The following is a 24,851-nucleotide window of genomic DNA, read 5'->3' as shown; positions in this document are numbered from 1 at the left end:
TAATATTTGGGAGATACACCCAGTTTAACTGACAGTGTTTATATTTTTCCTTACAGTGGTTTTATGATGACCTGTGAAACATTTCTGTGTTTTAAAGGAAGAGTTTCTTGTTGCCCTAGATAATGGCACTTTTTTTTTTTTTTTTTTTTTTTTGCGGGGTGGGGGGGTTTGAGACAGGGTCGCTCCGTGTAGCCTTGGCTGTCCTAGACTTGCTTTGTAGACCAGGCTGGCCTCGAACTCACAGCAGTCCGCCTGCCTCTGCCTCCCTGAGTGCTGGGGTTAAAGGGGTGCGCCACCACACCTGGCCTATATAGTGGCTTTTTAGTTAATAGCTAATGTGTGTTTTTGAAACCTTAAAAGAGAACTAAGTGCTACTGACTTACACCATCTTGTGATTATCATGTGCTTGGAGGGGACACTTCCTGTGGTCTGGCTATGTATAGCTCAGTAAATCCTTAAAAATTCAGATTGAATTTCTTTACCAAAATCGGAGAAAGCAAATTCAACATTGTTTGTGATAGAGTAGAATTACTTCTGTTTTGTATTTTATTTTAATGTGATTTTCCAAAACATTTCATTGCTGTTTCTTCATTATAATTACCCTTTCTGGTTGCTGAGATGTTTTAATCTAACTGGTTAAATTATCACACCGAATTAAAATAGTTATTGTTATGCCTTTGTACATATGAAGTCAAACTGTTTGCTATGTAAGTGCCTTCTAATGCTTGAAAGTAATATATACCTATCTTTTGAAGTGATGGAGGCCTGAGCCAGTCACAAGATGACAGCATTGTGGGAACCAGGCACTGTAGGCACAGCCTGGCTATAATGCCAATCCCTGGGTCTCTCTCATCCAGCAGCCCAGATCTCTTGCAGCCTACCACCAGCATGCTGGACTTCTCCAATCCTTCAGGTAATGTTTCCATGTGACTTCATATGACCAGATTGGCTCCTAATGCATAATCACCTGAGCCTTAGGCAGCAAATCCTGGATTAACCTCCAGTTTTCACTTCAGGTTTTTGACTCCATGAAAAAGCCAGTAAGAAAATTGTCTTTTTTTTTTTTTTTTAACCTAAACAGGAGTGGGTTACTTCCTTCAACATTGAAACTTCATAATAAAAGAAATTCAGTGGTATTTTTCAGAAAGTGCTGAGTGATGGATTGAGAACAGACTGTGAAAAGGTTTAATGCAGATTGTCTTCGTATCTCTAAATGATAAAAAGTCTTAGAAATTTTCTAAGAAGCACTGATTTTCCCCCTCTCAGCATCTGAAGCTAAAGTTGGTTTTTTTTGTTTGTTTTGATTTTGGGTTTTGGTTTTGTTTTAGTCAAGAATTGTTTTCACTGATAACGATTTTCAGGGTGGAACATCAAGTTGTTATCTACATGCGTTGGTGCCCAGAGGCATCATAAGATGTCACATAACTGTATGATCTAAGATTTCACTGTAAAGAACTGATTATATACCCGTCACTTGAAAAGATGTCAAATGTCTTTCAAGAAAAGACAAAATTAAAAACTGACTCTGTAATTGAATCCAGGGTAGAGATGGGGAAATGATCCCTCAGAGTGTTTCTGATTCAGCTTAAGTTTCTGGTTCTAAATGCACAGAGGAAGGGGCCTCATTCTCATACATTTCAGTGCCAGAAAGAAAACAGAAGTGTGTTAGTGAAGTTTTTGTGTTTTCTTAATAGCAACTTAAAATAAAACCTTTCAAGAGAACAGAAAACACACACTGAAGGTTGTACTATACATTATTTCTTGTGATTTTTTTTTAATAACCTAAAAACTCCAAGCTTTAACAAAAACACAGACTAGTGAAAATAGTGTGTACATTGTCTCCTTCCATCCCCAACTGAAGCTGGAGTTCTGCGCTCATCAAGCTGGGGTTGCACATCCTTCTTTCTGTACGGCAGCCAGGACTCTGTAGAACAAATATTTTTTTAATAATTTATTTTTATTTTTTGTGCATTGGTCTTCTGTCTGCATGTATGTCCCTGTGAAGGTATCAGCTCTTGGAGTTACAGACAGTTGTGAGCTGCCATGTGGTTGCTGGGATTTGAACTTGAGTCCTCTGGAAGAGCAGTCAGTGCTCTTAACCACTGAACCATCTCTGCAGCCCTAGAACATATATTCTAGTGAATCATTACTTTGCTTAAGTTCTAGCAGTTCCTGTATTACTGAGCATTCTGTCATGAGGCAGAAATCATAAATAAATACAAAATTAGTTGCCAGTATATAAAATTAAGCATTTGCTTTCAGAAAAAGTGAGCACTAAGGTATCACAGAGACAGGAGAACAGCATGCTGGGTTTGTTTCTTTGACATGGAAGAAACAACTGTACCAGGTTGCAGGCATGTTTCAGGGATGAACCTTCTCTCTAGCTGCCTGTTCTGACAACCTGTTTCTTTACCATTTCTTGAAAGTGTCATGTGTTTTAAGACTCTGCCTCCATGTGCTTTGCCACCTGTAGGTTCCCTCCTCACATCCAGTGAGCTGTTTCTTACTCCTCAGCGTTACTCGTTAGTGCTCAAGCCTGTACTCCCCGCCCTTCCATCATCACTTTCAGCATTTTCATGACTTCTCATGTAGTAGAATTAAAATCTGTTCTCTTTGTGTGTGTGTGTATTCTATAGTGGTATTTCCTACATTCCATAGAAGATGGAATAAAAGATGTTTACACTCCCAGAGCACAATCTTAAATAGACAAGGTTTTTATGAAAGCAGTTATTTAGTAAGGACATATGATTTTATGGATTTAGTGATTTTTTTTTATGGCTGTATTGACATCCTGCGCATTTATAGACCCTGGAGGTGGAGACAGGACAGCAGAGTGCCTCAGTAAGTTAAGGCACTTGCCACCAAGTCTCACAGTCAGTTTGGTCCCTGAACCTCATGTGGCAGGATAGAGCTGACGCCTGCATGTCATCCTCTGACATCCACATGCATGCATACGGGTAAAATTAAATATGAGTAAATAATTGGGAAGTGAGGCTAAAGGAAGAAAGACTTAAGTGAAAGAAGAGAGAGAAGTGGTAAAAGGAAGATAGAGATGGCTAACAAAAAGAGAGGCCAAGATGATTAAAATTTAGACAGTTCTAGAGTCAGCCTTGAGGCCCAGGTGCTTCTCAAAGTGCTCTCAGATTGCTTTCACAGGTCTCTCCTTGAAAACGTCTTGAAAGTCTGAGGTAGCTGAGACTGCAGCTTGTGCACATGTCAGTGATACAGCCGGACATACCTGTCAGAGATGCCTCACTTTGGAGACCCCCCAAACAGCTTTATGAAAGGCCTATATAATAATATGTTGCTTATATTATTTTTGGAAAAAGTCATTACAAGTTCCAAATTGAGCTTCTTACATTTAACAGTTGTACTAAAATTTGCTCTGTGCATTATCACTGGTTGCAGTGACCTTCTGTCATTAGCCAGCTTGGTTTGTGCTCAGTCGAGCTCAGCTATGTTGAGTCTGCATGCCTAAGTTCTTACATCAAAATCACAGTGCAGACAAAGCTGCAGAACTACCAGTTTGATTTGACTGCTGACTTTGTATAATTTTGCTTTATTTTTGCTGCCTACAGCTGTTGGTTTTTACTGTAAGTATCTTGGCATTCTTTTGTCTTTTGTGCGTAGCTTGTTATTTTCAAAAAGATTATATGATAGAGAATTCAATGAAGTTGGTAGGAAGTAGAAATCTCTTTCCACTCATGAGGTAGTACTCATTGGCATGAATCCTTTTAGTTATTTTTCTTAACTGTGTATGTGTGTTTTTGTTTTCATATAGAATCAGAATATACATGCCACGTTACAACTTATGAAGTTTTTTTTTATTTTAATTTTCTTATATTTAGTGGGAGATTGTGCATGTGTGTGTGTGAGTCAACATGTTTTGTAGAATGCTTGTGTATTTTTTTTTTTTAATCTACCATAACTTTGAAGCTTCAAAACATCAGTGTGGCACTGGGAATGTAGCTCAGTTAAGAGTGCTCATTTAGCATTTAGAAGGCCTGAGGTCAGTTTCTGCAGCTTTCTTACCTGTCATGGTGGTGCAGGCTTGTAATCCTAGCATTTATGTGGTGGATCCAAAGTTCAAGATCATTCTCCACTACATGGCAAGTTGAGGCCAACCTGAGCTGCATGAAACCCAGTCTCAAAAAAAATTTAAAAATCGGTATGGCTTAATGAAATTTGAGTCTGATTTTCCCCGCTGAATTTATTTACAGAACTTTTTGTTTACTTTTTCATTTAGTAACAGAAACATTTATTTATTTATTTGATATGGAAAACTTAATTCTTTTTGCATTCAAAGTCTTTTGTTGTTATAAATACAGATATTATACACTTTTAAAAGGTGTAAAACTTCCTGGCGTGCTAGAGCACACCTGTAATCCCAGCACTCAGGAGGCAAAAGCAGGTGGGTCTCTGTGAGTTCTAGGCCACCCTGCTCTACAAAGCTAGGCCAAGACAACCAAGGCTACACAGAGAAACCCTACCTTGAAAAGAAAAAAAAAATGCGTAAAACTTTAAAAAGTATAAAAGAAGAGCCGGATATGGTAGCACACACCCTTAATCCCAGCACTCAGGCAGGAGAGGCAGGTAAATCTATGTGAGTTCGAGGCCAGCATGATTACAAAGTGAGTCCAGAACAGCCAAGGCTACACAGAGAAACCCTGTCTCAAAAAAAAAAATTAAAAAGTGTAAAAAAGTAAAACTTGAGAGAAAAAGTAAGTACAAGTGTCTCCATCCCTCAGATTTTTCAGTGAATAATTTACTTAGATCTTTTCCAAGCACCTTATATATTTGTGTATCTGGATGTAATGTTCTGCCAGCGTTTTTTAAAGAGATGGTAAAAATTCTTTTAACTAGTCCTCAATCTTGGTAATGTGTGTTTTGTTGAATCGTAGTGTTCATAGATTTCCACGTGTTTTATATTTCATTGTTACCACAGTTTGAACTTTGCCAACATTGTATACGTACCTTTAAAAAAAAAAGCACAATACTCGCTATTTAGCCCTTGATGTGAATAGGACAAATATGACAATTCTTATCTTTTCTAGTCTACTGGTACCTTTGAGGTGTGTGTGCACATACTGCCTAGCTACTTTGTGGACTCTCCTACTTACTTGTTACTGTCTTTCCTTGAACCACTTCCCACTCTGTTGAATACTAGTGAATTCCCTCAGGTCAGAGACTGTGTGTCTCCTTTACCACTGTATTTTCATCACCTGGAACACTGAATACACAAGTGCTTCATAAATGTCAGTTCAGCAAAATAAAGCTTAAAGCAGAATGAAAACATAAACTTTATTTTCTTAAAGATCCTTCTCTCTCTCTCTCTCTCTCTCTCTCTCTCTCTCTCTCTCTCTCTCCCTCTCCCTCTCCCTCTCCCTCTCCCTCTCCCTCTCCCTCTCCCTCTCCCTCTCCCTTTCTCCCTCTCCCTCTCCCTCTCCCTCTCCCTCTCCCTCTCCCTCTCCCTTTCTCCCTCTCTCTCTCCCCCCCAGGCTGGCCTCACTGCCTTCCTCTGCCTCCAGAGTGCTGGGATTAAAGGCGTGCGCCATATCTGAAAAGTTCTCCTATCTTTAGTGTAAACTCAGGTTCAGTACATTCTTTAAAAGTTTTTTTTGGAACAGGATCTCCCTGGCTGTCCTGGAACTTGTTATGTAAACCAGGCTGCCCTCACACAGATCCGTCTGCCTCTGCCTTCCAAGTACTGGTATTAAAGGCATGTGCTGCCAGACCCAGCTTCCTTAAAGTATTTATTTTTTATTTTACACATACTGAGTCAAAGTTATCACCCTAGAGGCTAGAGCAGTGCTCAAGCAGTTATGAGCACTGTATTTTCTCAAGAGATCTAGAGTCAGTCCCATGAGATCCAACGGCACTGCTCAGACATACAGGCAGTCAAGCACATGTGCCTAATGTGGTGGTGCACACCTTTAATCCCATCACTCAGGAGACAGGCTAATCTCTGAGTTTATGGCCAGCCTGGTCTACAAAGTGAGCTCCAGGACAGCCAGGAATGTTACACAGAAAACCCTTTCTTGAAAACCAAAAAAGATATAGAAAAACAACTGGGCATGGTAGCACAGGCCTTTAATCCCAGAACTCTGAAGGCAGAAGCAAGAGGATCTCTGTGAGTTCGAGGCCAGTCTGGAGTGCAGAGTGAGTTCCAGGACAGCCAAGACTACACAGAAACCCTGTCACAATCAATCAATCAAATGAATAAATAAAATCTGAGGGCTTAGCAAATAAGAGCGTACTTGTCACTAAGCCTGCCCACCTGAATTCTGTCCCTGGGACCCACATGGTAGAAGGAAAGAGACCAACCTTTCACATTTTGTCCTCTGACTTCCACATAAGTGCTGTGGAATGTGTATGCCCTCCACCTACATACCACTCACACAAAATAAACAAACAAATGAAGGTGTATATGAATGAAATATGAATCTCTGGGCTAATAAATACTGTATACTTTCAAATTCTTTTGGAAGCATGTTTTTCTGGGACTGCAATGATAAGTTTAGTGGCAAAACTCTTGCCAACATGTATAAAAGCCCTGAGTTCAATGTCCACCACCCAATTTTTTTTCTTTTAATGGAGTTTTTGTGTATGCATTTTTGCTTCATGACTAGAATTTGAAGTAGTTATATATTTTTCCTTTCTGTTTCTTTTAATCTCATGTTTACTATTTATCTAATTTATTATCATGTGTACATCTGTCACGAGCCAAATATATTATTCTTTATCTGGCAGTATGTTTATAAATAATATAAATATAGTGATTCTAAAATAGAGAAAGGTTATAGAGTTCTTCTGGAAACACCTTTTATAATATAGCTGGACTACGGAACAGTTTGTGGCTTTAGAAAGTACAGCTTTTTAGCCTTGTTCAAGATAGACAGTTCTGTGTTCCTTCCCAGGTGTAAGAACATCAGAGAAACCACGCTGTCGATATATTCTTCTAAAGATGGTAGTAAATGGATAGATGTTTTACCATTCCCTCAAGGTCAGCTGGAAGCACTTAGCTCCAAAGCTCTAAAAGAGTTTATAAAGAGTGCTGTTTGTTTCTTTTTTAAAGAATAAAAGTGTATGGTGAAACCTCTTCGCTTACTTTCCTTCTCCTGACAACTAGACATCCACCTGCTTACAGTAATTTCTAGTACCAGCAGAGAAGCATGCATGATTTGAGTGGATTATAAAACTATCTAACCTTATTATTAAGCTTTGTAAGTTCAGCAATCATGTTGCTGTTAGCTGCAAGCTAGAGACTCTTCATTGGCAAGAAATATGAGCAACAAGTATTAATGGCTCAGATCTTTAAATACATCAATAAAAACATCTTGGTACCTCTTTCTAGAACAGAGATTACTGAGTACACAAACTTTACCCAGGGCACCCAGCAACTAGTGAGCAGATTTGGATTCATTTGCATCCTTTAGTGTTGGGAGCAGGTTTCTTTTTGTGTTCTAAATTTCAAGGTAGAGGGGCATAGGGCTATTTCATTCTGTGAAATTGTTTGCAGCTATGCCTGTTCCACTTTCTTGTCTTTCCTTTTGAGGCAGATTCTTTTTTTTTTTTAAAGTATACATAGTGCTAAGAAAGACAGTGCTGAACAAACAATATAAAGTTACTTCCTGCCATCGTCACAAGTCAAGCAAAAATATTCCTGTTTCTAAAGACATCTTTCTGGCGTTTGGTTTGGTTTGGGGGTTTGTTTGTTTGCTTGCTTTTTGTTGTTGTTAGGTGGTTTTTGGTTCTGGTTGGTTTGGTTTGGTTTGGTTTTTGGTTTTTGATTTTCACTACAGGATTTCTCTCTATAGGCTTGGCTGTCTTGGACTCACTTTGTAGACCAGGCTGGCCTTGAACTCAGAGAGATCTGCCTGCCTCTGTCTTCCTACTAGTAGCAACATCACAGAAGAGAGATTGAGGTGTTTAGCCATATGGACATTTAAACACTTTCCTCTTTAAAATAAACTTATTATAAAACTAAGAAAATGAGGCCAGGCATGGTGGCACATGCCTTTAATCCAGCACTCCGGAGACAGAGACATGCAGATTACTGTGAGTTCGAGGCCAGCCTGGTCTACAAAGTGAGTCCAGGGCAACCAAGGCTACAAAGAGAAATCCTGTCTCAAAAACAAACAAACAAAACAACAACAACCTGAGAAAATGGGCTACAAGAGGTGATGACTCCATAGGTGAAGTGTTTGTTGTACAAGCAAGAGGACCGAGTTGAATACCTAGCATTCATGTTTCCCAAAAACAACAGCAACAAACTGCTTGCTACTGCAGTACACACTCATCACCGGAAGTGGAGAGTCGGGGTTCTCACTGACTAATCAATCAATCCAGTGGAATCAGGGGGCTCAGGTGGAGAGCCAGTGAAGAAGATACCTAATGTCAACTTCTGGCCTCTACATGCACACTCATACAAACACAAAAACACAAATAATGTACTCCCCCCCCCACCAAAAAAAGCTAGGAAACTGATTGCCATTTTCTAGTGGAGTAAGTGTTGATGCCTTCATGTGACTCCATGGGAAGAAACACAGGTATTGCCAAAAAGTATTGGAAGCCAGATGTGGTGGTGCATGCCTTTAACCTTGGCACTCAGAAAGCAGAAGCAGGAGAATCTCCGTGAATCTAAGGCCAGCATAGGCAACATAGTGAGCTCTGGAACCACCAGTACTACATAGAGAGAGCCTATATTAAAATAATAATAAAGTATTGAAGACAAGAAAAGGATAGCCTTTCAAAATAGACAGCAAGACAAAAATATAAAGGAATAAACAGTTTTAATAGAGACATGACCAAATTTGCTCTCTCACAGTCTAGAATTTATAAAACACAACCTGTGGGGAAAGGTTGAAAGCTTTTAGAGAGTTGTCACCAAGGAGCTGGTCAGATTCCTTGAAAAGATAAAGTTTTATCTCCTGTGGGCAAGTCTGTATCATATCCTTTGTCATGATAGAAAATGGTAATCCTGTGTTGCTTGGCTCCAAGCAGGTCCAGTGTACGTAGGCTCCAAAAGCACCTGTACTGTGTGCATATAGCCACACTCATTACATATGGACTACTATCCCTTCCTCCTTATTAAAAATAAATAGCTTGAAGGCTAGAGATGGCTCGGTGATTGGGAGCACTGCCTGCTCTTCCAGCTTCACTCTCAGAACCAACATGATGGCTCACAATCACCTATCTAGTAGGGTATCCAGTATCCTCCTCTGGCTTCTGCAGGCACCAGGCATGCATGTAGAACACATACATGCATGTAAAACACCCATACATATCTTTTAATTTCATTTTAAATAATATAAATAGCTTTATATGTTACATGAAAATGTCTTATAAATTGTATTATCACAATTTTTTGTCTTTATAAATTGCTTTTAGTATTTTTCATCTGAAGAAAAAGGATACATTTTGTCATATCCTGTGTGGGAGAAAAAAATATATATATATCCCTCTAAACAGTGGAAATATATATATTCCTTGTACTGCAAGTTGTTTTTTGAGGTGTTTAAATGTTACTTTTTTAAATACTAAGGCTCATCTTTGTGTTTATATAGATATTCCTGATCAAGTTATAAGAGTTTTCAAAGCAGATCAACAAAGTTGCTACATTATCATCAGTAAAGACACCACAGCTAAAGAAGTGGTCTGCCAAGCTGTTCAGGAATTTGGTTTGGCTGGTGCTTCTGACACATACTCTCTCTGTGAAGTTTCTGTTACTCCTGAGGGTGTCATAAAGCAAAGAAGACTTCCGGACCAGTTCTCCAAATTAGCTGATAGAATTCAACTCAATGGAAGGTGAATGAGCTTATTCCTGAATATACAAAGTGCTATTTTTACATTCACAAAATGAGTTTCTTAGGTAGAAACATCGTGCTACTCTGCCACTTAGTTCTAAGATTAAAGTAGAATTTATCTTCTTGAGTTTTTGACTCTATGGTTGTGTAAATAGAATCTTGGAGGAGTCCTTAAAGGATACCATACAGAGGAGAGTGAGAACAGCGCTGTATAACCTATGCCTCTCAGCTGTTAAGTACCATAGAGGTTCTGTTCTAAAGAGAACTGGAAGATGAAGTCTTTTATACAATGGTTGATCCATACCACTTACTGAGATGCAAGATGTGTTTAATATAGGAGAAACCACGAAGAACAACTTCTGTCTACAGATCTACTTCTTCTTGTCTCACTTGAAGGAGGAGGAAATGGGTTCAGTAGCAACTACTGAATAGGGATGAAAGCAAATCTTGATTATGTGCTTTTTCTTGCCAGTCAGAAATTGTATTCTCCGTGAACAAATATTTATGTAATAGTACCCATATGTCATATACTGCATTAATTTTCATTGCTGTAACAAAAAACTTGGCATGAAAAACTTCGTAGAGGAAGGATTTATTTTGTTCAAAGTCCATCATGGCAGGGAGTGTGCAGCAGAACAGAAGTAGATCCCATTATGGCAGCCAAGAAGGAGAGAGAGAATGAGACCAGGGACCAGGTAGAGCCTTCAGAAGCATGACCCCAGCTCAGCCTATGTACAAGATGTGCCTGTACCCATGTGAGACACTTCCTACTCAGACCATAGCAGTCTTCCCTGGCTCCTAAGGACTCACGCAATCGCAGCTGCTAAGAATCTTCAAAAGGTTAATTGCTCCAACTTGTTTCACACAATTTGTTCTGCCCAAGTCTAAAATCTCTTATAACTCTACCTGTGAACCTTGAAGAGTAAAAAAAGATGAAAGTAGCAGGGCATGGTGGTGCACGCCTTTAATTCCAGCACTCAGGAGGCAGAGGCAAGTGGATCTCTGTGAGTTTGAGGCCAGCCTGATCTATAGAGCCAGTTCCCAGACAGCCAGGGCTGTTACAAAAAGAAACACTGTCTCAAAAAACCAAAAAAGGAAAAAGTGACACCAGGTAAATATTCCATTCCAAGTGGGAGAAACAGGAGAATAGCAAGGCCCAGTCAAATCAAATCAAGACAGAACCCCATTAAGGTAAACATTAAATCCTGTAGATCCATACCTGCATCCAGGGCACATGGTGTTTTTCTCTTAGCCTGGGAAAACCCACCTTTGCAGCCTCATGAACTATCTCCACTTGGTTTTGGCTTTATTTGGCTTGTTAGACATTTCACATTGATGGTGTCTCCAGCATCTTGGAGTCTCCATTTTGTCGTTATCTTAACTTTAAACTTTATTTACCACCTGCCCAGAGGCTAGCTGCTGCAGTATTGGCCCTGCCCCACATTGCCTAGTTGCTCTGGCCTTTCTGTGAAAAATCTTGGTAGAAGCCTCCATGACCAAAGCCTCTTTCAGACAGTCTACTTGCCTGTGAAAGCATTATCATATAGACAATGCCCCAGTCTGCTGCTGGACTGAGCAGTAGCAAGCCCCTGGAGCCTAGCTGCAGTGGTTTATGAGTGTGTAGATGGTTGAACCTGATAAAGTCAATCCTGGGAAACAGTGCACTTAGTGCCACTTTCCTAATAGAGGTCCAGGTGGCTCTTTTCAAAAGGAAATTTTTCACTTAAATATTTTGTATTTGTTTTTGAAGTACTGGCCCTGAACCTAGAGTTAAGACATCCGCTGTGGAGCTATGTCCAAAGTATGCCCCCCACCCCAGTGCTTTAGTTTCTTGTTTTTGAGATAGGATCCCACTAAATTGTCAAACACAGCTCGATAGAATCTCACTGCCTCAGATTCCCAAGTACCTAGAATTACACGCCTGTTCCACTAGGCATGAGAGTGCACATCTTTATCCCAGCAGTCAGGAGACTGAAGCTAGTAGACCTTTGTAAGTGTGAGGCTAGCCTGGTCTACATAGAGACCTATGTCACCGAGTCCAGCCAGGAATTTCTTCTAAATACATGTACAAGCTCGTGCTCTTTTAGCTGCTACAGGAAAGGTCTGATGCAGAACACTTGGTTTCCTTTAATCAGTGGTTCTCAACCTGGGGGTAAGCAACCCTCTTGGCTGTTGAATAACCCTTTCATGGGGCCACTTACCAGATATTTATGTTGTAATTCATAACAGTAGCAAAGTTAAGGTTATGAAGTAGCACTGAAAGTAGTTTTATGGGGCTGGAGAGATGGCTCAAAGGTCAAGAGCACTGACTGCTCTGAGTTCAATTCCCAGCAACCGCATGGTGGCTCACAGCCCACTAAATTGTGATCTGATGCCCTCTTGTGATGTGTGAATGTTCATGCAGGCAGAACACTGTGTAATAAATAAATAAATCTTAAAATAATTTTATGGCTGGGGGTCACCACAACATGAGAAACTATATTAAAGGGTCGCAGCACTAGGAAGGTTAAGAACCACTGCTTTAAATGGTGCTGATGTTTCTAAAAGCATGCCTTCCTTAGCCCCAGCTTCACCTAGGCTTCACAGATAAAACTAAGTTAAAGTAGTTTTATTCTTGCTTTTGCTCCCAGTTATCACTGTGAATCAGTAAAGTAACAGCATTGCCCCACAGCCTGGATACCTTAATCAGGCTTGAAATTGTTTCTGCCTAACCTGCTTTTAAACTTGGCCTCTAGCAGTCTTAGGACATAAACAAAATATAAACAAATTCTCTGCTGGAATGTAACACAGGCAGTGTTTAATCCAGTTGCCCATCTAAAAGTTCCCCGGCATAGTCTTAACAACCCACGTTTCTGTTGGCATTCTGCTCTTCAGAGTTCCAACTAAAGTAGGGCGTCGAGCTGTGCGCAGGACACTCTAGGACTTCTCTCACCAAGCTTTTCCACAAACTTAGCAGTAACTGTTTGCTAAGGTTTAGCTACAGCAGCGACCTCACTTGTCTTGCACACGTTTCTGTTACTTTCCCATCACTACCCCAAAGAACTGGACAGGAACAACTTCAGAGAAGATCCTTATAGATCCTTATTCTCAGGACAACACATATGGTTAACACATACGAGTAGTTTCTTAAAATGACTGACTTCAAGGTAATTTTCATCATTACTTTTTTTTTTTTAAATAAGATGTCAGACAGCAGAAAATAGGATTTCTCAAGAATTTAGAGTATTTTTCTATTTCTTCTATAAGTGAATAGTCTAATTTTTTTGGCAAAAAGCTAATTATAAAATGACATTTTGGGAAACTGTTAATCAAAAAAGTGTTCTTATTAAATGAAATCTGTTCATGATCACACTTACATTTTTCTTCCCACTTAGGTATTACCTAAAAAATAACATGGAAACAGAAACATTGTGTTCTGATGAAGATGCCCAGGAACTACTTAAGGAAAGCCAGCTATCCATGCTGCAGCTCAGCACCATTGAGGTTGCCACCCAGCTGTCAATGAGGGACTTTGATTTGTTTCGTAATATTGAGCCTACTGAATACATTGATGATCTTTTTAAATTAGATTCCAAAACAGGAAATACTCACTTGAAACAGTTTGAAGACATTGTAAACCAAGAGACATTCTGGGTTGCCTCAGAGATTTTAAGTGAATCAAATCAGCTCAAAAGAATGAAGATTATTAAACATTTTATTAAAATTGCCCTTCATTGCCGAGAGTGCAAGAACTTCAATTCCATGTTTGCAATAATAAGGTAAGCTTGTATAAATTTGTATGTAGTGATCTTTATCATATACAAGGCATTATCTGTTTAGGTATCTCATGTCTAGAAACAGAAATGTTTAGTAAAGCCTTTTGTAAAGGGAGAGTAAATATGTGTATTTAACTGCATTCTTTCAGCATTAGATATTTTAGTATAGTGTAAGAAGCTGATGTTGAGTGTCTTCCCTGCATAACATAGTCATGATCTCACTTGAACTCAGTTTACCAGTTCAGCTAGTTTGCATAGCCAGCTTGCCCCAGGCATTCTCTGTCTCTGCTGACTTCGTGCTGGGGTCACAGGTGGGTTACTGCGCCCACTTAGTGCTACAGATCCAACTCAGCTCTTCATAGTGTTAGGGCAAACATTCAGCCATCTCCCCAACCTCTAGTAAGTTTTTAATGTAGAATGATTAGATTTGATGTGTTTTCCATCTTGCTGATGCTTGCTCTCTGTTTTATTTATTCTGTGTTCTGTCTTTGATTTTAAAAAAAAAAAAGAAGAAGAAGATGAAGAAATCATTTCTGTAAAAAAAATACCATTGAGTTCTTTTTGTCTTGGTCAACTGCTACTGGGCATGGGGCACACCCTGATGTGCGGCTAATGTGCCCAGTGAGACTCCATTGGAGAAAACTAATTTTCCCTTTGTCAATGGATATTAATTGCAGATACCTTCTTGGTTAAGGGTAGGAGCTTGTTTCCATATCCCCCTCTCAGTGCCACCCTGTCTGATTTGAACTGTGCAGGCTCTGTGCGTGCCTTTGTGCATCAGCCTGGTATCTGGAAAGTGGTGTTTCCTCGGAGTCCTCGTCCCTTCTGGCTTTTGCAGTCTTTCCACCTCCTCCCCCACATAGACCCCTGAGCCCTGAGAGGAGGAGTTTGATGAAGACGTCCCATGTAGGACTGAGTGTTCCAGAGTCTCTCACTCTGCTCATTGTCCAGTTGAGGGTTCTTATGTTAGTTCCCTTCAGCTGTAAGAAGCCTCTCTAATGATGGCTGAGCAAGACACTGATCTGAGTCCCAGCCGGTGTGGCCACTGGAGGTTCCTGCTAGTGTTTCTGGGCGTCAGTGACTGTCAAAAGAAATAGAAGTGGCCTAGAAAAGAAGGCTAAGAGGAAAACTTTTTTTTTTTTTTTTTTTTTGGTTTTTGGTTTTTGTTTGTTTGGTTTGGTTTGGTTTTGAGACAGGGCCTCTTACATAGCTCTGGCTGGCCTGGAATTCGCATTGTAGACCAGGCGTCAAGCTCACAGAGGTCCACCTGTCTCCACCCCCTGGGTGCTCAGGTTATGGGCATGCACCACCATACCTAGCTAGGAAAACAATTGTAACTTTTCAGTAAGCATTATGTCTATGTGGCAGCTCACAACTATCTATAAGTTCAGTCCTAGGAGATCTGATGCCCTCTTCTGGCACTAGGCATACATGTAGTGCACATACATAATGTATATATAAGCAAACACTTCTACATATAAAATCTTTAAAAATAAAATATGCTGTTAAAACCCCACACATCTCTTGGTTGTGTTTCTGTACTCTGTCCTAGTGATTTAGCTGTAGTTGCTAGAGCCTTAAAGCTGAAGGTCCTGAGTTCTCACGATGCTAGTCACGATCTTTGCTCCTCTTGTCATCCTTTCTCTGGCTGTTGCTGGCATGTTTGATGTCAGCTTCCAAGTCAATTCATGTAGATCTTCTAAAAAGTCTTGGGATTATTTTTCATTGAGATTACACAGAATACATAGATTTGTTTAGCAATGGCTCCTTTACCTCAAAGCACTGCTGCACTTCTTTTTCTCGCTGGGTATTCATAACATTGTTCCTATAAGTCTTGAATACTTCTTTGAATGTTCAGTATATCTTATTACTGAGTGGCATCCTTATATTGTCCTGACCATTTGCTGCTTCTGCTGAGTATTCTACTGTTTATATGTGTCAGGTCCATGTATTGCACAGTATAGCATTCTTTTCCTTATGATTTTGAGTTAATAATTGGGGGAGGTTGAATTGTATAATCTCATTTTCTTGTTTCTTTAAAATAATAATAAAGACATAGTTTCTTAAGATTTACATGTTTCTTTATCTTATCTGCTTCTTTTTTCCTGGCATTTGCATATTAAATAATTACAGCTATAATAAGCCTCTGTATAATTTTGGTTCACAATAAATAGTTTCCAGTATTACTCCATTAAACGTAATGTAGTCCTTGGATTGAAAAATGAGCTATCAATTATATTTTGCCAACTTTCTAAAAATTAGGAATGAATATTGAATTTAAGGGTTTTTAATTTTTTTTTCACATAGCTGAGGCTCAAACCCAGGATCTTGCACATGGAAGACAAGCATTTGGCTGCTCAGCTGTACACCATCTTACATGATGTTTTAGTATCAAAAGTGATCAAAAGTAGCCTAGTAAATTATTTTAATAGTTTCACAGTAGTGATTATATATATGCATGCATATATATATATAGAGAGAGAGAGAGAGTGTGTGTAGTGAGTGAGTCATCGTCAGTTTTATCATATTGTTCTTTGATGGTCTTATGGTTTGTGAATTTTAATGTTAGTGCTATGCTGAGTTCATAAGATTTGGAGGCATTCAGCTTTATCCTCCTAAGGCAAGTGTTCTTTAACTATTACTTTGCTACATGTAGTTGTTACATTCCTTCATTCCTTCCTTCCTTTGAATGAGGAATATCCTGTGTACCAGCTATTTGCAGAGGCTCATATGAGAGAAAAGCTGGGCAAATTCCCAGCTGAAAGGATTGGCCTTGTAAATTGCTTTACCCTTGGCTGTTGTAGTGAGTGGAGAGCGACAGCTTTAGGGAGATGTGCAGCGTACAGTTTCTCCCTGCTGTCCTGAAAGCTTTCTTTTAGATATTTTTTGTTTTGTTTTGTTTTGTTTTGTTTAGCAGACACTGGTTTATATTACTTTCCCACACTCTTGTTGAAGGGATCAAGCCTGCCTGATGTCACCGCACAGACTTTTGTGCTCTTGTTCCAAATCAGAATTGCTCTTTACGCTGTAACTGAGGAGCGCTGCTGTTCAGCCGCCCCTCCTTCTTCAGCTTCGTTCTTTTTGGTACCTTTGCTTGTTCCTTTTTAACCTTGCCTAATTTTTGGCAACCATTGTAGTTTAGGACTTGGGTCTCTGAGTATCAATAAAGATGAAATTACATTTCTGTTTTATCCTTCCTACAGTAGTGAAGAGGTGATTTTTTAGAAACAAAGGGAAACATTTAATCTCTGGCTTAAAATTGGAAGTTGGAGAACACTTTATATGTAGTGGCGTAGGTAAAAATCCAAAGCTGAGAAACAGGGGCTGAACTGTAGGAATGTGGAGCTGTGTTATATGCACACTGTTTATGATAGCTGACCTTTGACATGCAGCATGGAAGTAAAGAAATGGGGGAAGACTGCCACCTAATGGGCATGAATTATATGTTCAACTTAGGTGCTATCTCAACATGTTTAAAGTCCTCTTTTTAAAAGGTAGTAGAGAGCCAGAGGGGACAAGATTGGAACCTTGAGATGTGGGAACTTTTGAATCAAGAATTTTCCTCAAAGTGGATTACATGGCACACACCTGTAGTCCCAGCCCAAGGGGAAGTTAGTTGATGAAGAGCAACACTGTGATACTCACATTCCTTTTCATTTTTATGTGATTGTTACATGTATCTCTGAAATGCAAAGTATAAAGCAATTGTTATATTACTAGAACTTTTCTGGAAGAGATTTTTCTTGTTTTAAAGTTAAACCCCTTTTATTTTTTATAGTTCTTTTCTGTCTCAATATTAAAATAGGTACTGTTTTCCCTATAGCTCTTAGTTGTGTACTTTATTGACCTGAACCTACCCTTTCCTCTACATCCATTCTTGATATTTCTATTCTCATCTTGACAGTGGCTTGAACCTCGCACCCGTAGCACGACTTAGAGGCACTTGGGAAAAGCTACCAAGCAAATATGAGAAACATCTCCAAGATCTACAAGACCTTTTTGATCCATCTAGAAACATGGCAAAATACAGAAATATTCTTAGTAGTCAAAGCATGCAGCCTCCAATTATCCCACTCTTCCCAGTTGTCAAGAAAGATATGACATTTCTCCATGAAGGTATGTGAAAGTCGTTTGAAAACTAGCATGCTTTGCTTTAGCTACAGCTTTATAATCTCTTATCCGTTTCAATATAATTATTTCATGTCACTAAATCTTCATACAGTTAAATGCAGCTAATTTATGACATCTAAAGAAAGCTATATTGTTGATAATAACAAATTGAATTGTTCACAGTAAGAGTTCAGATATAAATTTGACACTAGATATTTGCTGACACTTGATATCCTGAGGTGTGTTTGTTTGAAGTGGGGTCTCTGCGAAAGTCCTTTCTCCACCTCCCTTGCTCTCAGGCGTGAACCAGACCCACCCAGCCTTGTATTTGCTTTAAGCATAGTATTGTTTTTCCTTCTGATTTTTTTTTTTCAGTTTAAATTTCACATAAATATAAAACTGGTCAAAACAAAGAACAACTAATAAAATTTGACAACTTAATTAATTTTATGGCCCAAAATTAAGCATATCCAGTATCCTAACAGCTTGTCCCTGCCCACTCCCAACTGTTCCCCTGTTCCTCTCCCCAAAGGTGACTACTGTCCTGGTTTCTAATGCCAAAGCTTACATCCAGCTGTTCTTGAACTTTAGACAAGCAGATTCCCAAAAGGTTGTTTTCTTTAGTTTAATTTGATTTCTGGCTTATTTTGGGGGTTTGAGTAGTTTCTTTGATTGGCCTGCTGTGAAGAATGCTGTCATTCTCTGCTCATAGACTTTAGACAGGTGTATTCTTAATGAGTATGCAAGATATTCTGAGTAGAATCTAAAAAAAGAATAGTGTGGTGGTATCACGTGAAGTTGGTTTCTAGCGCTGGAGAATGCTCTCACACTCCTCGTCCTTACCATTATCTGTTAAACTCAGTCTCTGTTGTCACACGTTACAATAAATATGTACTTGTATCTTGACCTGGTTTTAATTTGTGTGTCTTTCTTTTTTCTTTTTTCCTTTTTTGTTTTTGTTAGTTTGTTTTTGTTTTTTGTGTTGTTGTTTTGTTTTTTGAGAGTATCCCGGCTGTCCTAGACTCAGGCTGGCCTTAAACTCAGTGATCGCCTGCCTCTGCCTCCCAAGTGCTAGGATTAAAGGCGTGCGCCACCACGCCCAGCTCTTAATTTGTGTTTCTATGATTAAGAATGAGACTGAACACCCTCTGTGTGCAGTAACTATTGCCAGGTACCAGTTTGAATTCCTTCCTCATTTTGTGTTAGGTTTCCTTTTTTGTTACTATTTCTACAAAAGTTCTCTTATACATCCTAGGTGTAGGATAACTTGCCCTTTGATGCTTACAAGGATTTGTTTTGTTTTGTTTTGTTTATGAGTGGGAGTTCTTAGCTTAAAAAGCCTGATTTTTTTTTTTAATCTTTTACCATTACAGTTCACTTACAGTCTTCCCTGCATTGACTTGTCTGTGGTGATAGTATTTTTCCTATTTTGTTGCCATAGTAAACACATACTTTTGCTATTCTTTTAGTGTTACAACAGAGGATATAACATGTAGGTGTGTTTGCCAGTATTCATTAATGTTATTTGATTTCAGGCTGTGTGAAGAACTTGGTCTACTCAAGTTTCATTTACTCATCCCCCAGTTTTTGTTCACCCATTGAGCTGTCAATCCTGTAGTGTTTTGCTGTTGGTTTCTAAAATTAGTGTTTGACCTCACGTATGTCTATTTGTGCTTACTGCTGTTTATTTCATCCTCCACTTGTGTGTGTCTACATGTGGCTGGTATACTTGGTGCTTTTGAGGTCTTTGTTGTTTAGTTGTTCAGGAGCTTGATTTTATTTGGTGCATCAAGTGATGGAGATCTCAATTTTTGTTCATCTGAAAGGCCAAGACTTCATTTCAGAAATGTAGTTTGGGTTGGCAGCTGCTTTCCTTAGCATTTTTAGGTAGCAGCCATTGTCTTCTGGCTCCCATTGTCAGTACTGAGACAGCATCTTTAGTCTTCTGTTCTTTCCATATTGTCAGCCTCTGCTGATAGCTGCAGTTGTAACCTTTGACTTCTCTTTAGCTCACGTTTTTCTGATTTGCTAGGTTTTATAAAGTGTTGATGCCTGTAATTTTATTTAATTGTAATTCTGGTTTATATTTACAGGTCATATTGAAATAGATTGATATTTTCCTTCAGTTTTAAAACATTCTGTTACCCGTTTCTGACATCAGTTTTGGAACTCTGGTTTTACCCTTGTCTGACTTGACCCCCATACCCCTGTAGCCTTACGACTTTTTACAGTGTTTATCTTGTTCTGTGGCTGTACTGTGATATTGTCATTCTTGTTGCAGTCTTGTTGCTGAATTCCTAGTTTATTGTTTTTCGGTTTTACTATTTCTTTTGTTTGTTTCATAGTCTCTGTTAAAATTAGCAGTGTTGGTTTGAGCGTGTTTAGCATAGTTACTTTAAAGCGTCTCTGTGATGACTCTCTGGTCTGCATCTTCTCTGGTTCTCCTTCTGGATCTTCTTTCACATCTTGTCACGTTCAAGTTCATTTTTCTCTTGATAAACATTTTGTTGTTATTGTTTTGGTTTTTTATGTTTGGAGACAGGGTTTCTCGTGTAGTCTTGGCTGTCCTGGATTGGCTTTATAGATCAGGCTGGCCTCAAACTCACAGAAAGCCAAATCCACCTGCCTCTGCCTCCCAGCCTGCTAGGATTACAGGCATGCACCACCATACCTGGCTGTGGGTTTTTTGTTTTGTTTTGCTTTGCTTTTTGTTTTTACAGGGAAAATTATTTTTAAAATCTGGAATGCATGACAGATATTCTCTTATTCCAAAAAGGATTAAATCGTGCTTAGTTAAGGGTGTTACTAATCCCAAGTGGTTTTAATTCATTTTCAGGTTGTTAGTCTTTATTCCATTCTGCATTTGGTTCATCCTTAGCCCTAGAATAAAATCAGAGTCCCAAAACAAAACATTGAGGTTTAATGGGATTTAACTTGCTCTTATTCTTCTTACCTCAAAACACAGAGTGTCTTTACTCAGCTTGTTTCATCGTCCTGTCCCGTCTGCCTTTGCTAATTGTCATCCACAGGGAGAGAGAGCATCCTAGTTGCCTAGTCTTCCTACCTCAGAATTTCTTCGTCATCATTATCATCATCACATTACATAAGAAAAGATCCTCAGGCTTCAGGCACACTCCCACATTGATCTGTGTGCCATTCCTGTGACCAGAGTACAGACAAGGGGCCAGTGTACTATGAAAAGGGATGTGATCTAGACCCATATAGCTGTCAAATTTTGCTTCAGGGCCTTTCATGTTTGAAAAATTGGTTTGCACAAACAGTTACAGACAGGTGTAGTTAAATGCTACTCTGATCAGGCAAACTGACCTTTGAACATTGAATGCTTTGCCTGCTGATTTGGGCAAGGTAAACAAATAAATGGGCTTCATCTGACCTCATAACTAATCTCTTCAAGAGAAGTTGACAGTTTTCAAAGTTATAAGTTAAAAACTTACAAACAGATATTTTCGTAGTAATGATTAAAGTCACAGTGATAAATTGAGTTTCTGGGAAAAGAAAAGTAACAGGCCAGAGAGTATCCTACCTTAGTGCAAAGAAATCCAGTATTATTTAATTTCCCAGTATTTACCCCTGTGAGGGGTATCTGCTACCCCTGAGGATATCTGCTACTTCTTAAATAGTTGTTATTTAAGAATTATAAATCAAAAAAGAAATGTAAGCTGGACTGCTTATTAGTAAGTAAGCAGGCCCAGCAGTGCCCTTGTCACCTGCTTAGCCAAGGTTTCCAGATGCTGTACCTTCCTTCCAAAAGAGCAAACCACGTGCAGAGTGGGATTGTGTGCTGCATAATCTGTGTGTGTGCCGTGAGATAGCAAACTGGTTTTAGCAGCTATGGAAAGTCAGCCACATTTTGTATTCAGAGTCATTATTCCCAGGGGAAAGACACCTCTTCTCAGAAGTTCATTCCCTGGGATCAAGGCTGAGCTGTCTATGAATTTATCAAGTCTTTAAAAAGGGCAGCAGAGGGGGAGGGGTGATTAAACATTGATAAGAAAGTCAATTTGTACTCAAGAATAATAACTGGACTTCTGCTACTTGGAGATAAAATTGTCATTATGAAAGTTTAAAAATTGTATTTCATAGGAAATGACTCCAAAGTAGATGGCTTAGTAAACTTCGAGAAGCTAAGAATGATTGCCAAGGAAATCCGTCATATTGTTCGAATGACTTCTGCTAACATGGACCCTGCCATGATGTTCCGACAGAGGTATGACATGGAAATTATGTTATGGTGGCATTAAGGGTGGTGAGGTAATGATGTCTCCTTTGTTATGCACCGTGCTAAGTGTTGTACACACAACAGTCTCCAGTAATCTTTTCTTACAGTAATCCTAACAGGTAAGCAATATTCAGCTTCCCTTTACATTTGAAGAAATTAAAGCTCAAGCAGTTTTGCTTTATTTATTTATTTTTATTTTGTGTATGTTTGCCTGCCTGTGTGTCTGTTTGTCACATGTGTGCAGTGTTTACAGAGTCCAGAAGAGGGTGTTGGTTCCTTTGGAACTAGAGTAACAGATGGCTGTGAGTCACCATGTGACTGCTGAGAATTGAATCCAGGTCCTCTGCAAGAGCAGTCAGTGCTCTTAACTGCTGAGCCCTCTCTCCAGGCCCTCAAGCAGTTTTTATATAACTTGTTAAGACTTAAGCCCTACTTTCCCAATTACTTTTCCAGCTAAAGAAATAGTTCTGTATGGCTATTATATAAAATACCAACAAGCAAATATAAGAAGAAATGTTGCTCTCCTTGAAGTCATCTGTGTGCAAATTGTTTCATCTGTTTTCTAACCTAAGCAGCAAAGAATTATTCTGGTTCTCTTTTAATGCCTAGCACATCTAACTGGTACTCCATCTTCTAAAGTTAGAGTTACACTGTAGCCGTTTGTTTGCATGTAAACTCTTTCCCAGAAACTACCCATTCAGCCATGCTTCATCTTGATTAGAGTTTGATTTCTCTTTTTATTTCATCTGAGTATACTTTTGGACTCACTTTGTAGCTGAGACTGGTCTAGAACTCATGATCTTGCTTCTACCTTCCAATTGCTCATACTACAGGTATATGCCACCACACCCAAAATGAAAATGCCTTTTTAAATTGATCCTTTGTGTACTATAAAGGCAAATACAGATTTATGTATCCCATTTATAGAAAGTGTTGTTAAGCTATTACCAGTAACTTTTATAATCTTCAGCATGTAAGTAGACATTACAGTTTAAAATTTTTTAATCATATTTTCCTTTTGGACCTCTCCAAATAAGGCATTACAAATAAAATAATTTGCTGGCTATGGTGGCACACACCTTTAATCCCAGCACTCAGGGAGGCAAAGGCAGGCGGATCTTCGTGAGTTCAAGGCCAGCTTGATCTACAAAGTGAGTCCAGGGCAGCTACACAGAGAAACCCTGTCTTGAAAAAAACAAAAGAAATAAAATAATCTTTAAGTACACATAATTGTGGTTTTTAAAATACATTTATTCTAAGAAAGTAAAAATACTTGACACTTTGTGTAATCAGTATGTGTATTAGATTGCGTCTGTTTCACTTACATCATTGTGGAGCAGTCATTGCTTTTCTAAATAGATGGTCTCCTGTTCGCTAGAGCTTAGAGATTCTCAGAGTAGGGGAAGGAGTGCCAGATCTCCTCTTCCCATCTCTTTTCTTTCTCTTGGTAATGTAATGAGATGTCACTTCTCCAGAATGTGGAAGCAAAACCCAGTAAGAACCAGGGACCAACGCACACCTGGAGGAGGCTGTTGTCTGTTTTTGTTCTTGTTGAGTGTCCTGGTACAATGGACCTTCCACTGTCTCCTGTCTTATATGAACCTCCATTTACTCATGCATGTTTTCATTCTAGTGCCTGAAGACACGATAAATTAGTTACTCTGCCAAATCACTTGACAGTGTACTAAGGTGCCGCTGTACTTCAGAATTAACACGGGAGGCCAAAAGATAGCACACTCAGTAAAGTGCTTGCAGTGCTAGCTTGAGGACTTGACTTCAGTCCCCAGCACCATGTAAAGTAGAAGGCTGTGGTTGCTATGTTTGTAATCCTAGCACTGGGGAAAGAGAGAAAGACACCAGTAGATCTCTGCAACTCACTGGCCGGCCCATCTAGCCTAAGTGGCTAACTACAGGCTACTTTAGAGAATGCTGTCTTTAAAAAAAAAAAAGAAAGAAAAAGGCTTATGACACCTTAGGAATAGCACCAGAGGCCTACCTCTACCTTACACACAAAAACATGTGCACATGTACCCACATGCACACAAACACACAATTAAAAAGAGAAATGACTGATGAATATTCATGAGCCTGGCTGCTTACTTGGGAATAACCTGAATTGAATAGGAAGAGTATGGGGAAATAAATACATTTATAGTGGACTGATAGTCTAGCTCAGCTTTGTCAACCAATACGTAAGTAATTAAGGTCTCATTGTATTTCCAGACTGGCCTGGAATTTCCCCCAAGTCATAGGATAGGTGCACACCACCACCCTTCTTTGGTGTGTTTTTATTTAACTTGTATTTGCTAGCCACATTTTCTTGTAAAATACGTAATCAGAGAAATTTTTCCACTTAGAAATGGATTTATGTATCTATATGCTTCTTGTAATTTCTCTGCCATTTAAATGAGTGGCTCCAAAAGTGTGTAGAAACTCTGTTCTTTGAGCATTTTACCAGCAGGTATACCAGTCTGTGCACTTCTAAAAACTAAAGTTTGCAATGAACAGATGGCATTCCCTAAGCTGCGTAATAACAACTTACAATGCCAGGCAGTGCTCAAACTTTTGATCCCAGCACTGGAGAGGCAGAGGCAGGCGAAAATCTGAGTTTTGAGGCCAGCCTGGTCTACAAAGTGAGTCCAGGACAGCCAAGGCTACACAGAGAAACACTGTCTCCAAAAAACAAAAAAGGAGGGGGGGGGGGGCGGGCAAACAAACAAAAAACATCAACTAATGGGTAGATGAAGTATTAAAAATACAGCTGATGTGAAGCATGTTTTAAAGTACATGCTATGGAGGGGTTTGGCCTTCAGGTCATTGTGTCCTTCCCATTCCTTCATTTCATTAAAGCCACTTTTACTGTAAAGCTATAAATTTTTTCCTGGTAAATTTTTCTGTTCTATTCTGTCTGCATAAATTCTCTGACTCTCACCTGTTGTC

The 24,851-nt window shown here is 39.2% G+C and overlaps 1 protein-coding gene across 18 annotated transcripts in view; it reads left to right on the top strand.

The window, feature by feature from the left end:
• The window catches only part of RAPGEF6 (Rap guanine nucleotide exchange factor 6), a 185,534-nt gene that overhangs the window by 129,539 nt on the left and 31,144 nt on the right, over positions 1-24,851 (top strand). For 13 of the 18 annotated variants that reach the window (XM_084762393.1, XM_084762379.1, XM_084762390.1 and 10 more), the window contains 6 exons: positions 756-913; positions 3,579-3,593; positions 9,567-9,807; positions 13,181-13,564; positions 17,466-17,677; positions 21,776-21,899. In XM_084762393.1, coding sequence (XP_084618519.1) covers positions 756-913; positions 3,579-3,593; positions 9,567-9,807; positions 13,181-13,564; positions 17,466-17,677; positions 21,776-21,899 — 1,134 coding nt within the window. The remainder of the gene's footprint in view (positions 1-755; positions 914-3,578; positions 3,594-9,566; positions 9,808-13,180; positions 13,565-17,465; positions 17,678-21,775; positions 21,900-24,851) is intronic. The other 5 variants (XM_084762389.1, XM_084762391.1, XM_084762382.1 and 2 more) reach the window with 1 other exon arrangement.

Source organism: Acomys minous (assembly GCF_964271855.1).
Source record: "Acomys minous genome assembly, chromosome: 16".
Lineage (NCBI taxonomy): Eukaryota > Metazoa > Chordata > Mammalia > Rodentia > Muridae > Acomys > Acomys minous.
Note: the sequence above shows the minus strand (reverse complement) of the source record. Positions and strands in the feature narration are given on the sequence as shown.